At 40.8% G+C, this 14291-nt stretch overlaps 1 protein-coding gene across 1 annotated transcript; it reads right to left on the minus strand.

Moving 5' to 3' along the window:
- Positions 1-1598: 1598 nt before the first annotated feature.
- nop9 (NOP9 nucleolar protein) lies at positions 1599-13525 on the minus strand. The gene is made up of 13 exons (XM_005740239.1): positions 13447-13525; positions 13252-13336; positions 11614-11839; positions 7808-8044; positions 7163-7372; positions 5349-5456; positions 3273-3414; positions 2986-3178; positions 2755-2895; positions 2463-2582; positions 2128-2340; positions 1922-2027; positions 1599-1825 (listed from the first exon to the last, which is right to left on the minus strand). Exons 3-13 carry the CDS (start codon positions 11828-11830, stop codon positions 1671-1673), a joined length of 1842 nt encoding a protein of 613 aa, XP_005740296.1. The 5' UTR covers positions 11831-11839; positions 13252-13336; positions 13447-13525; the 3' UTR covers positions 1599-1670.
- Between the last annotated feature and the right edge of the window lie 766 nt (positions 13526-14291).

Consider the following 14291-nt stretch of genomic DNA (forward strand, 5'->3'; position numbering starts at 1 on the left):
TCACACCCTTTTATAAGGAGGAGGGTGGCCCCTCCCTGACGCAAGCGTCACAACTGCCAGCCAATACTGGCTGGAGTAATGATATGGAGGCTTCTGAGGACAACGCTGAGAGAGCGTTCCCCATAGTGAGACAACTCAGTCATATTATCAGAGAACGGGGGTTACGGAATAGAGTAACCTCAAGTTTTCTCATATACTTCTATAGGACCAGAAGTCTTTTTACAACTACAGCTATCGCCATCTGGTGGCCAAATAAAATGCAGGTTTGAGGCGCTTAATGCTAATTATGCTAATACTTAATGCTAGTGCTAGCTTAATTTTTCTTCAGTACTAGCATCTTTTTTCTTAAACTATTTATGGTTTCATACTCTCTATGAATGCAGCACTACTATTAGCATTTGTGGTTCCTAGTGTTTTCTCTATTACCTTAGCTAGTTATTTTTGTGTATTTTTTTGCTAAGTAAGCAAAATAGTTTTCTTATAGTTTTATTTTTGAAAAAGCATTTTGCTACAGTATCTGAAAATACAGTTCGCTTGATGTTATACGACACATGTTAGCCTGTTGGAAAAAGTAACATAGAAGCTAACAAGAGCACAAAGAATATACACATTAATGATATAACCAGGTCTTCACTGCTGGTAATATCACTCTCTTTGGTTCAAGTGACTTATGTATTTGTGAAGTCAAATATACACATCTCAAAATATATATACGTGTGCAACCCTAGATTGCTAAATGGACGTATACAGGATCTATCAAAATATCTGGATATACCAAATCAGTCTGCCATAAATCTTAGTCAAGTTCCTTTACTGGGTTACTTTTGGAAACACCTTAATAATTAGCCCATTTTTATCATCTGTATTTTGAGTCTTTGTTTCATAAAATGGATTAAAACGACAAGTGAAAGATGGGTGGAGGTATTCCACAAGGATTAACAGCTTTTAACACACCCACTACTGTATAGACAGCATTTTGAGTACTTTAGTCTCTGGTTCTCTTCTGGTTGCTCTTCCCAGCCCTGTGATTCTTCTCAGAAGAGAAGCTCTTCCCAAATAAAGACTTTCCTCCTTCAAATCAATTTATGATCAATAAAAGTGTCTCCAACAACAAAACCTGCCCGCTGCTGAGGCACTGAGCAATTTTCTAACTGCCTGAATTTGTTTGCATTTCCATGAAAGAATCCTGAGGAAAGATGACATTTAGATGAGCTCAAGATTAAGATGTATTTCATTGTCAGACTCACTGGTGGGTGGTGGTGCTTTTTAACAAATGCTTTGAATCTGACTCCTTTTCTTTGTTACATCCCCAATCTAACAAAACCCCTTTTACATGTTTATTATGTGTGTGCCTAGTTAATGTGTAAATAAGGGGGATTCAGTAACTATTCAGCAACACACTAAAAATATGTTAAAAAGGGCCTTGCGTGCTCACACATTTAAACTAATGTTGCTCTAGTTAACTGAAGACCTCATCCATGGGATGAAGTCTAAAATGATACATGTTCCTACAGTGCCCCCTACAGGTCAGGCTGATTCATACAATCCATAGCATACATTGGGTAAAACTAAACTTTAATTCAGCACACACACAGATATTTTCAGATTTTTTTTTAATTTACATCAAAAAGAAAATCACAACAAAACAATTCTTCACAAATATGCACTTGTCATTCAAGAATGTCACTGAAAAGCTTCCGCTTCTTGGACTCGCCCGTCTGAATTTCCTGCCAGTGGGCTCTTCTGTGTGCAAAGTGGGAGAGAGCAAATTTGGCCCACACGTGACGAGCAAACTGATCTGCCCTCAGCTGGCTTTCACTTGGAACTGAGAAGGGGAGGAGAGACAGGAACAGAAGTCATGAATAGGGAAGTGAGTCACAGGAAAAGTGGGATTCTGAGAGAGAATGTTTGTCATTATTACCTAGTTCCTGTGCGATACTTTGCCTCTGACCGACTGAGGAGCTGTTCCACACGGCTTCGAGTACCCGGCTGCCCAACCTGGAGCAGGCCATCTGGACGTACTGACCCTGAAACAACAAAGAGCGTGATACGGAAAGAGAACGATCATTAAAACTTACACATGTAATACTTGAAGTAATTTTGCTTTCTGAATTAAGTATCACGTACCTCAAGTCTCTTTAGGATCTTCCCCCTGCCCTTGTCACTGGATGTGGTGATTAGGGCCTGGAGGACGTGGCTGCCTGCGGGGTCAGTAGCCATACTGAGCAGGTCCGAAGGGCTCAGAGTGCGCAGGCTGCTGAGGAGGAGTGAGCGCTCCTTGAATTTAGCCAGTGCCTGGACCAGCCGGGATCCGTGGTAACATATGGAGGTCAGTGGGATCTAGAAAAAACCCTGACAACTGATGAAACATGTATTTTGGTGAAGCGCTGCACTGTTAGTCCAGCTGAAACGCCAACACTACAATTACAATCAAACAAATGTTTTTCCTCCCAGCAGTTTACCTCCGTGCTTATGTTGCCCTCTGCGGTGTCAGAGTGATAGTACACCTCATAGGTGAGCAGAGACATGAAGAGAGGGAGGCAGGCAACGTGTCTAGAGCCAGGCTCAGCGCAGTGGAAAGCCTGGGAGGCAACACATCGACAGGGCTTCATTATCCACAAATCAAACATGAAGTAGTTGTTATGCTCCATCAACACCAATCATAACACAGGGATAAATGAAAAGAAGGTTGTTCTAATCACTCAGGGCCCACATGGGCCTGCACTTCAACAACAAACCCTCTTTTAAGCTTACATTGAGGAGGCATTCCATCATCTCGTCCTGCCTCTCTTCACTTTCTGCGCAGCTCTCTGCCAGCTGAACTATCACACCCATGTGACCTGCGGCCAAGATTGCCTCCACTCCCTGGACCAGCTCATCAAATATTCTCAGGAACTGTGGAAAAAGGAACGACACCAGGAAGCCGGTGAGAAAATTTCCAGCAAATCACCCCTCCCACGTTCTCAATCACAAGGTGTGACCTACCAGTTTGTATTTGGCAGATGCTGCTGTTAGCCTCTGGATGGGAAAGTTGGCGATGGGATGGAGGGCGAGGTCAACCAGCTGGCCCTTGAGATGGTTCTTGTAGAGCCCGCGGAGAAGTGGCTTGTGGGACAGCTGTATGATGGTCTCTATGAGGCGACTGGAGGCCTGGTCCTTCAGAAAGACTAGAAGCGGACTACGGGGAAATAAAAGTCACACAACACAACATTCTTAAAATAAAGAAAGAAAAAACACTCAGTGGTTCACAAACGCAAACTTTGGCCTCTTACCTAACTCCAGGAGCAGCGCTGCGACTCGTCAGGTATTCCATGATGCGCCGGAGGAGCTGTTTGCAGAGTTTGGGCCGTTTTCTGTGACACACAGTCAGCATGGTCTGGAACACTGCGCTGGCAACAGCGTCAGTCACACTTACTACAAAGAGAAGAAGCACCGTTGAAACTTCCTGCCAGTACAAAGGTGCCCTATCATGAACAAAACAAAAGATGCTTCCACACTGAAACACACTGTGTGTGAATACTTTAATACTGTGTAGTAGTAGTCTTCCCTGTCTTTGCAAGTGCGTGACTGCCACCAGCAGTACAAGAGTAAAACTGCATACACAAGCAGGTGTTATGTACTAACGGCCTTAACAAAATACACAATATTCACTGTTGCATGTTTGCAGCATTTCCACAAGTAGGTCCACCCAGAGGAGAGACCATCATAAGACTGAAACACTCTTCTTTCACTACAACTGCAAAATGTGATCGAGGCCACATTTTTAAAGAAATAGTACCAGTCAAAAGAAATTGGAAGCAAGCACTCATCTGAAGTTTTTTCATAATTTCTCTTTAACTCATTCACTGCCAATGGCTGGCAGTGAATGAGTTAAACCCATTGACTCATTCACTGCAATTGACGGCTATAGACGTCAATGGCAGTGAATGAGTTAAAATATCCCAATGGGTAAATGAATGAATAAGAATAAACCTAATTCCATACAGTTATGAAGGAGAAGAATTAGAAAATAAAATTGCTTTTTGTACCAGACTAATTTAATTAATGCAGGAGGGTTTATTTAATCGCAGCTATTAAGCAATTATCCTGGAAAAGAAAGGATGGATTGAATCCACAGCTGGGTACAGCCTCAAGTGGTCATTCGAAGAACTGCAGATTTAAAAAAAGCTGCAGGCTGCAAAAGAAAGAAAAAAAAAACACTCCTGGTGGGCACCTCCTGTTCTTTTAACAGGCTTTGTGTCTTGGCAATCCTTCCAAACAAGCCGTACTTGTTCAGTCTTTTTCTACCTGTGCACTCATGAATGTTAATATTTAACATCTTAACTGTGGCCTGTCGTGTCTGAAATGTAGCTCCTGGGTTTTGTTGTCCGTTTTGTTTTTTCGCAGTTCCTTTGAGCATTGCAGTCTAAACTTGGGGTGAATTTGCTGGGAATCCTCTCCTGGGAAGAATGCCTTGAATGTTTTCCACTTGTGAATAATCCTTCTCCCTGCAGAGCGATGGACTCTAAATTGCTTGGAAATGGCCTTATAACCCTTCCCAGATTTTCGGGAGATACATTTATTGTGAAATAAATGACAGAAACTCATGAATATGTGTTCAAACTTTCGACTGCAACTCTATTCCCTCAAATTATAGACAAATAAAAAATTCTGATCACTCAACTCACACTGACATTAAAAAAAAAATTAAATTCACCAAATGCAGAAAACTGAACGTGCATTGGAGCCACACTGCATTTAATATCTCATTTTAATACAATTTATGTTACAAGGCCTGCTAAACTGCGTCTGCTGTGCCAGATTCCACCATTGCTCTGTCAGATGAATGGCTTACAGTTTAAAGCCTATAGTTTCAATCAGAGACTGTGTGTGTGTGTGTGTGTGTGTGTGTGTGTGTGTGTGCACGTTAACTAATGGAAAAACTGTGGACTAAACAGCATTTCTTTCTGACACAGAGCTCTACTAAAAGCCACTTAGGCTTCTCTGCAGCGTGTGCATTTGCCCTCACTTTATTTACTGCCCATTTCATTTTGTTTTGATATTACGACTGCAAGAATTTGAATTGAGCACATAAATTCTAAACACATGCTGGTCAGCGTTCTGTTCAAGACTGCCTTTAGGCAATTCCCCTTTGACTTTACTCCGAATCCTCGCCTGCATTCAAAAACAGCTTCAATGGTTTTCAGATTCCCAGAAAAATGTTACAAGAGTCAGGAGAGCACAGGAAGAGGGAGGCAACACTGCTGCTTTCTTTTTTTAATGATCTACTTAAAACATCTATCATACAACAACAGTTAAATTCCAACATAATAATAAAACCACCAATTATTTTATGAAAGATGACTTACAATTAATGTTTTCCATCAAGGTCTCTGTAAGATCTTTAAGCTCGTACCAGAAGGAAGTGGGAATCTCAAAGTCTGTCAGCTGAGGAGGGATGCTTCGCTCTTTTCCTCCTGGTTAAAAACAAGAATATGAACAGAGAAAACAAGAAGAAGAAGAAGAAGAATATACCTCTTGGCATAGAGGTCCTGACATAGTCTCAAAAGAAAAGCGCACTGACAAAGCCAGCAGATCAAGAGCTGTATTTTTCTTCTGTTACATCTTGCAGAAAAAGAAACTGAAGTGAGACATCAGGCCAAATGGGAGAAATTGCTTTTTTTTCGTAGGGTGAACCGAAAGCTCTTTTTCTGTATAGCAAATGTCAGCTAGTGCCAGTGTTGCCAATTAAGCTACTCTACATGCCTTCTCAGCCAATTGCTGCAATTTGTATCATAATTTGCACTTTTTCTCTGAGTCATAACTCAGTCAGCTCTTAGCATACACGCATTATGCATGTGTATTTAGATTCTTTTTGACTTGTGCTTCCTGGGGATCTCATTATCTCTAAAGCTAACAAATAAAGCAAGCTGGATCGCTACAGAACCTGGCAGAGAATAATCGTATTTCACGTGTTCTTTGGTGTCAGCGGATTACAGTGATAACAGCCTGTGCCTGCATGGGTATCTTGCAAAGTGGAACATCTAGAGGTTAACTCCGCATACTTTATGTGCTGCTAATTGGACAAAACGTAAAGATCACAAACAAAAAAACATGGACGCCGGCTTATTCTACTCATCTATGGGTGAAATAATAGATGTAGCTTCCAGGCCTGAAAACACAATCCTACCAACAGCTAAGTGCTTTCAATCTCCATTCATTTATTGGCTAACAGGGGTACCTGGGTTACAAAAAGACTGTTTCTATAGAATCTATGCGAAAACAGGCCTTTGGCAGGACATATGTGAACATCTTAAACACGAAGTCCTGTTTCTAAATTATGATCATTATGATCTAGAAGTCAGACCAGAGGATTATCCAGAATATCTGATCCGGTTTGATCTCTGGCTCCTCCAGTCTGCATGCATATCTGCTGGAGGGTGAGTGTGTGTGAATGTTAAATAAAGGTGTTTAGGCACAGAAAAAAGCGCTTCACAGGGTGAATAATAAAAAGTGCTTTGAGTGCTCGGTTAGTTTAGTCATTTATATTTTTTGGCTTGTTTGTTTTCCCACTTAACATGGCCTGAAAAAAAGACAGGAGCATCCTGCTGTGGAACTCAAAAACTGCTCAGAAAACAGCATAAAGTTGCTTCTTATTGTTGGAGGTCTAACAACCACACACGGTTCTCTGTTGCTGCATATTTTAGTACAGGGATTCCCAAAGTGAGGGCTGGAGCCCCACGGTAGGCCGTTAATGTACTGCGGGTGGGCTTCAGTAGGTACAGTTCCATATACATATAAATGTATTTATGTAAAGAGCAAATTTAAACTGATGATAGGAGGTGGTTAGTTTGTGACATCACTCATTACTTTGACCTAAATTTACTGCTCTTGTATTGAAGTTTGTGTGATGGTTGGTACCAATAACAGCTCGAGTTGATTCAATTTTGTGAAAATCAGCTCAAGGTCAAGGTCACACCAAGTGTGAAAAGCAGCAAAGATTTTATATTACCCACAATTTTTATTGTGGCTTTTTATTTTTTTCAATACGACGCCCTACAACTATAACCCTCAGGGGTAGTTGTTTTTGAGTGTTTTGTTTAACTAATTAAATGGGAAAAAGTATCCACTAAAAATCGTCATTTTTTCATACAAGCGTGAGTGTGTGTCTGCATGCATTTACCTGGACGGGTTTCGGTGCGAGGTGGTCCGAGGCAGCCTCCCAGCACGTGTAAAAGCGTGCGGACCACGTGTGACCCGTGAACATGTCTGATGAACTCGGCAGCGTTGTCCCTCACCACCTGACTGAAAGACAACACCTGAGCCTCCAACAGGCCACAGCTTTCTTCTCCCTCCTCCTCTGTGGGCGGAGAGGATTCCTTCTCTGAAGACTCTAAAAAGGACAGAGTCCTACCAGGAGTTAGGTTGGTGCGATTTTCTCAACTGCAGCTGTTCTCTGTCACAGTAGAAAATGGGAATGTTTCCCCTTCTTATCACTCTTATCCTTCTTCCAGCTTCCACAGTTCATTCCCCCCCCCTCGCCTCACTCCCAACCGATCACTGGAAATGGCCGACCCTCCCTTAGCCTGGTTTGACTGGAGGTTTTTCCCTTTAAAGAGTTTTAAAGTAAAGTAAAGTAAAGTAAAGTAGTGCTCACTCATAGGGGGTCATCTGATTGATGGGGTTTCTCTGAATTATTGTAGGTACCTTACCATATAAATCACTTTGAAGTTAATGATTTTGTAATTTACAGCTGTGTAAATAAAACTAAACTGAAGCTGAATTGATATTTCACTTGTAAAGCAAACTTACACTTGTGTGAACTTACCCATCCACCTGGACATCTGTCTGACTGCGCTCTCCACGACATGGCCTCCACACCGGTCACAAGAAACCGCCTTAAACTCTGAGCCCGATTCTCCACCCAGTTCAGCCAGCACCTCCCCGACCTGCTGGGGGCTGGACAGCGGGAGCAGCCGCTGCAGAGTGATGCTTCCGGTCTGATCTGTCGCCACCAAGGCCGCTTTACCTTTTACTTCTGTGAGGACATTCTCCACAAACATCTCTGTGAAAGACGGGGTGAGTATAAACAGAGAAGAAAGCTGCTGGAGTTAAAAGCAGAAATATAATGGAAGGAGGGAGAGGAAGCTGTTTGTTATGTTTAAGGTAAAATGATGCAATGGACGTGCAATGAGCAGTCATTTAAGATCAGTGCATGACGTGAATAAGTCGAGGTCAGTGCAAGAGACGGTTATATCCAGCTCCAGGCAGTTTTTCTTAAAGCAATTACTTAATGGAGGATTTTGCTCCAGAAACACACAAAGTACCAACTTTGCGTACCAACACATCACTTGTCAACACAATGAATTAATTAGCATAAAACAGAGTGGGCATCTTTGGTATGAAGTAGTGGTGGGTACTGTATTAAATAGAGATTAAAATAAATAAATAAAACGGACAGGGCGATCAATCACAGATTGAAACCATTTTTCAATTCAGGCTTCTCTCTTCTTTCTCCTCTTTTTCTTCATTATATACACGTGACAGCAGATCTAATGCTAGTAAATAAACCTGCCATCTGCTTCGCTACATAAGCAACTGGAAAGGCTGGAGGTGATTTATGTGTCGCATTCACCATCGGCTCTGTGGCAGAGCAGAGCTGAAGATGTTCGCACTGATGGTGGTCAGCTAATTCCTCCAACAGATGGTCGTTTCTGGGAATGCAGAAATTAATCAGTCAGAAAGCACAAGAACACAGCTTCTGAGCGACCTCCACAGTCTGGACCAAGCTTTGTGTAAAAACACATTTAATTAACTTATTGAACCCACCACCAATTATCTTCTGGTTTGTTATTTAAATAATCAAACCTCTCTTGTTTTGGGCCCTGATTCATGGCACCAGTGTACCGTGAATCGGGGGAGTTCGAGCTGTCTTTAGGTGTTCTTGCTCCACGTGGGGCTCAACTTCCTGTTATCCTCTTTTGGACATCCTGGTGATATAAACCAGGTGAGATCAAGCAATAAAAAGCAAACTAATGTGGCGAGGAGCAGAGTTCAGAGGAGTTCGGCTGTGACATGCTGAGACAGGACATTTGGCATAAACAGTTGAGGTGCATAGGGCTGCTCAATTAATCGAATTTTAATCACGATTACGATCTGGGCTTTCAACGATCATTAAAAATGATCGAGCCGATTATTAGCCCCTCCCTCGTGCTTTACTCTCGCGCTGCTCCGTGTGGCAAATCGAGCGCACCTCTCTGCATTTCGAACACGCATCACAACAATTAAGAGGACCCGAGGGAAGCTCAGAAAGCTAAACAGAAGTTATTTGGAGAGGAGAGTGACTGCTGTTGGTTGAAAAGAGAGGTAAAAAAAACCAAAAAACTTCAGTGGTGTGGAAACATTATGGGTTCGCGGAGTCAGACGTGGATCAAGTAGTGTGTAAACTTTGCTACGGTGTTGTAGCTGCACCACAGAGCAACACTGCAAAGTTCACTAAACATAGATGTTTACATTTTTCATTTATTTTTTATATTGCAAACATTTGCACTGTTATCAGTATTTGCACACCATTTTATATTATTTTTTAAAGTCTTTATTCAATACATTGTTATTGTTAACCCTTTAAATCCCTGTTGAACCAGAACCATGTAAGCTAGCGCAATGTTTTTTTTTGCATATGAAACCGGAGGAGTTGTACTTACATCTTATGCCATCAGCTTGTCCTCGGTCATGGTTTTCTTCCACATATAGCTTTGCAAAAATTGCATTAAAAAAGCGCTTGCAGGAACAAAAACATAATATTCCAGAAACACGCTTTGCCGATCCGATCAGCTGTTCGTAACACTTCCCCGCATGTCCGCCATTTCCTGTCCGAAACCGGAAGTGGCGTCATTTTTCGAGGAAAATGTAGTTTTTTACTTGTAGGCCTTAAAAGCCTATACTGGTGTTTTTATAAGTCATGTTTGACTTTTCTGAATAGTTGCTGGGATGCTTAGAACTCGAATTGCACTGCTGGAAATAGTTTATTTTGATGCACCTGCTGTTTTCTTTGCAAATTTGCATCATATGTTTGTTATTTGTTTTTCCTGCAGTATATAAAAATTGCTGTATCTCCAAAATAAAACTATGAAGACACTCAAAATTAATTTCCTGTTGTAATCTATTTTTTGCAACTTTTTTGTATTTAAAGTTTTGAGGGATAAGCCCCTTAAATTTCCCCAAGTAGAAATATATGTACAAAAAATAAAAACGATTTTCAATTTTTTTGTAGTTTATTGCAATTGCAATTAATGTAGTTACTATGGACTTAATGCATACATATTATTAAAATATGGGCTATAACAGTTGTATAGCAACTTGAAATGCTCCCATAAATGGCACTACAACATGTAAAAAAATAATATAAGCTCTGGCGGACTTGGTTCTATGGTAGGTCTTAAAGGGTTAAATAAATATCGTCAAATAATCGAGATCTCAATTTCAGTGAAAATAATCGTGATTATCATTTTTGCCATAATCGAGCAGCCCTAGAGGTGCGTACCATCCTGAGTAAAGAGTACACTGGAAACACAGGAGGTTTTGGGCCAGCCAAGACAGTACTTACACAAAGATTTGGCTCCCTGTAACCTGAACCTCTTCTCCAAAAAAGTTTAAGTAGAAGTGGTTAAAAAAACTTCCGAGAAGTGAGCCAGCGTAAATGTAGCATGAATGCTGACGCCACTTTAAGGACACAACCTTGAAGGGGAAAGCAGCCAAATTCATGTGTGTACAGTGCACAGATTATGTGCTGTGCTCAAAACTCACAAATATTCAATCTACTATACATAAACAGCTAAAAAAATAATAATTACATTTTGTAGCTCTGGCAGTGCTCAACCTGTTCCTCCTTGCACAAAGAAGCAGGTATCGGTCCTGCTGATAGTTTAAGGACCTTCTATGGCCCTGTCCAGCTCTCCTAGAGTAACTGCCTGTCGCATGAAATCTACTCCATGCTCCTGAGACTGTGCTGGGAGACACAGCAAACCTTCTGGCAATGGTACGTATTGATGTGACATCCTGTAGGAGTTGGGCTACCTGTGCAACCTCTGTAGGGCCCATGTATCACCTCATGTTACCTGACCCTAGCCAAAAGCAAAACTAGTGAAAAATGTCACCTGTACAGACATTCCTGTTTTGGGGCTTGTCTCATTGTTTCCCCTCTAGTGCACCTGTTGTTAATGCCATTAACACCAAAGCAGCTGAAACTGATTAACAGCCCCCTCTGATACTTGACCGACCAGATCAATATCCCGCAGTTCAAGAAATGTGAAAAAATGATTCGATTTATGAAGATGGAATAAGTACATGTACTCCTTGGAAAAAAATGCATTTAATGAATTGTCAGCTTATGTGTTTCTTCTCTACAGTCTAAGTCTGCTTCAGCAGACCTCATCCAAGCAAAGCCGGCAGAGGATGCTCCACATATCACTAGTCTGTGATTTTCTGTTCCCTATGGCAGCCAAGTTCAAAAGATAAAGTTCATGAATCATGGCTGCACATGGTGCTGTGTAATGTGACCTTCTGCTGCACCCCTTATTTAAAGTTCCAGTCCTGTGCTTTACTCAGATCCCCAGAAAAAAAGACCTTTCTCACCTCTCTCCTCATCATCTTCAAAGCCTTCACTGAGCCTTTCTCCGACACGGCGGAAATAGCCCACACTGAGGGCGTCCAAGCGCTTCTTGCCACCCTGACCCTTCTCTCCTTTTGGACTTTCTCTCCTCTTCCTCTCTCCTCCTCCATCTTCTCCGGGATGCCTCCTCTTCTTTCCTCCCCCTTTCTGTGGCTTCTTGTCTTCTGCTTTTGACAGCATATCTTGAACCTTTAACCACGAGGATACAAGTGAAATATAAAGCTAGTTTCTAAAGCAGATTTGAACCAATTAACTACATAACATATGTCATTACACTGCTGCATGTTTGCTACCAGTAAGACAGATTATTATACTTCAATAGATATATAGTACTGTGCACAAGTCTTGATCAAACCCTCATTTCTTTATATTTTGCTTCCACAGACCCAGATGTTCTTGTGATTTCTAAAGAGCTCTTGAGCGAAGGCTCTTTGGGCTTCAGGCTCTTTGAAGGTCTTCCAAAGTTTTCTTTGGACACTGGCTGCTTATGTAATCATTTGTCCTCATACCTCACCATTTTCAGAGTTATTCAAGCATTAAAAACAAAACAAAAAATACCTAACTTAAGGGTTGAACCAACGCTGTGTCTAAACATAAAAGACAACTTAGCAGAGAATCAGTTTTACACTGGTTACATTTTGTTATCAGCTGCTAAAGATAACGCAATTTGACCAGCATAAAATGGTATCTGTGCGGCGAAAAGGTGATTTCCAAAGAAAAAACAAGTGATTCTCCGAAGAAAATCTAATAAAAAACTATTTAGGGAACATTTTAAGGACAAAAGAAGCATTGGGAGGTCTAAAAAGCTACCTACAGCAAGCTAACAGTATCTGAAAGTCATGTCTTTCAGAAATCGGAAAGAACACTTAAGCAAAGAACCTGAGAGATGGATGATGATTATGCTGAAGCCTCATCGGAAATGGTTTCAGTGAAAGAGTGGCTAGAAAAAAAAAATCTTAAGGAAGGGAAACAGGGAGAACAGACTGAGGAATACCATATTACTCAAGAATTGTACTAAAGATCAGCAGGAACAGGACTTTTGGAGTGATTAATAAAAATGTTTGGTTCAAATCGTTGTCAGCATATCAGAAGGAAGTAAGGAGAGAAGGGAGCTTGCCTAACAGGGTCCAGGCTGGAATAAAGAATACCAAATACTGACTTTCAAACTCATTAGCATTGCACACACTGTTTTTTTGCTCTATATACTCTTTCCGTGCATATTTGCAAGTTTCAATAAATAGCTGCACCTATTTTGCACTTTCCTAGCAACATATACGGATCAAGACTGTACTTTAAAAAGCTGTTACAGGTAAAAGGTAATATTTGCATAATATTAAAGTGGCCACAAATAAAGCTGTCATTATTTTAGAAGGAGTTCGACTAAAACATGCAAACATATAAGCAAACAGCCACAGGGACTGTCCATGCTAACGCGCTGCACTCCAAACAACAACACAAACTCTCGAAAACGTTGCCAAAATTAAAAACAAACAAACTATGGTTTCCCAAACTGTTAAAGAATGACTAAACCACACTGCTAAGTTACTCTGCGGAAAAATGTGTATATTAATATCGTTTCTGTAAAGCAACGTTTTACTCACGTGTGAGAGAAGTCAGACAGAAGCACTGTGCCGTTGACGCGTGATGATGACGTAACAGCACGCGGACAAATATTATTACAGTTTCCTTAAAGATTAATGAATGGATAAAGAAATAAACAAATACATAAATAAATAGTTCACCATGCTCGAAAAGGCTTTATTTATGTAGCCTAAATAAAAACTGGTTGTATTTACCGTAACTAGCACGTCGCTGTCTTTTCTTCAATGTCCTTATTGGTTGACACCAGCAGAGGGCAGCATAGCTACTTTCCTGAAAGGCTGATTCGGGACGACCTCTCGATGGGGGTTCAGACGTGTGCCCAACAGGCATATGAGTCAATTAAAAAAACCCTGTGATAATCAAATGTCGACATCTTACACCATCCCAACCCACAAAACAGAACAGTCTCGTTGGGCATAAAATAGGAAGCCACTTTTAATGTTCTTGGGATTTTTAACTGGCAGCAAGGTTATCAAATTAAACCTCATAATTCTCAAACAAAAAACGTGCTTTTTTCATGGTAGCAATGCCATAATATCACAATTTGGCGTCATAATTACACAAAAATGATATAACGTTGATTTAAAAATTTAAAAAATATATTTTGGGGCAGATTTAGCTCAAATGTGTTACAAGAGCTACTGAAAAGGTTTGCCTAAAGGCATAAAATAAAATAAAGTAAAATAAAATAAAGGACAAAATCAACATAGTACCTTTTTTTTCTTCTTCTTAATATCACAGTTATCATCAATACATGGTTATTTCAAGGTTAATAGATACATTCCACAAGTGAAGGGAGAGCTCCAACCAAATCAGTCAAAATGCCGTTTTACTGCATCCCACCTTTTTTGCATTTGGGTGGGGGCATTGTTTCCTAATAACTGTTTGTTCATGGGTTAGTGGTTTTATTGCTCAGGGCAGAACATTCTGGATTTCTGCTGGGACTTGACTGTAGTGTAACGGAAAAACAAAAGCCCATTCATCTGAAACTACAGAAAATGACATATCCGTGGCTACAGTAAATGTTGCACAATTAAAT

Source organism: Pundamilia nyererei, unplaced genomic scaffold (assembly GCF_000239375.1).
Source record: "Pundamilia nyererei isolate P.nyererei 1_Seehausen unplaced genomic scaffold, PunNye1.0 scaffold00098, whole genome shotgun sequence".
Classification (NCBI taxonomy): domain Eukaryota; kingdom Metazoa; phylum Chordata; class Actinopteri; order Cichliformes; family Cichlidae; genus Pundamilia; species Pundamilia nyererei.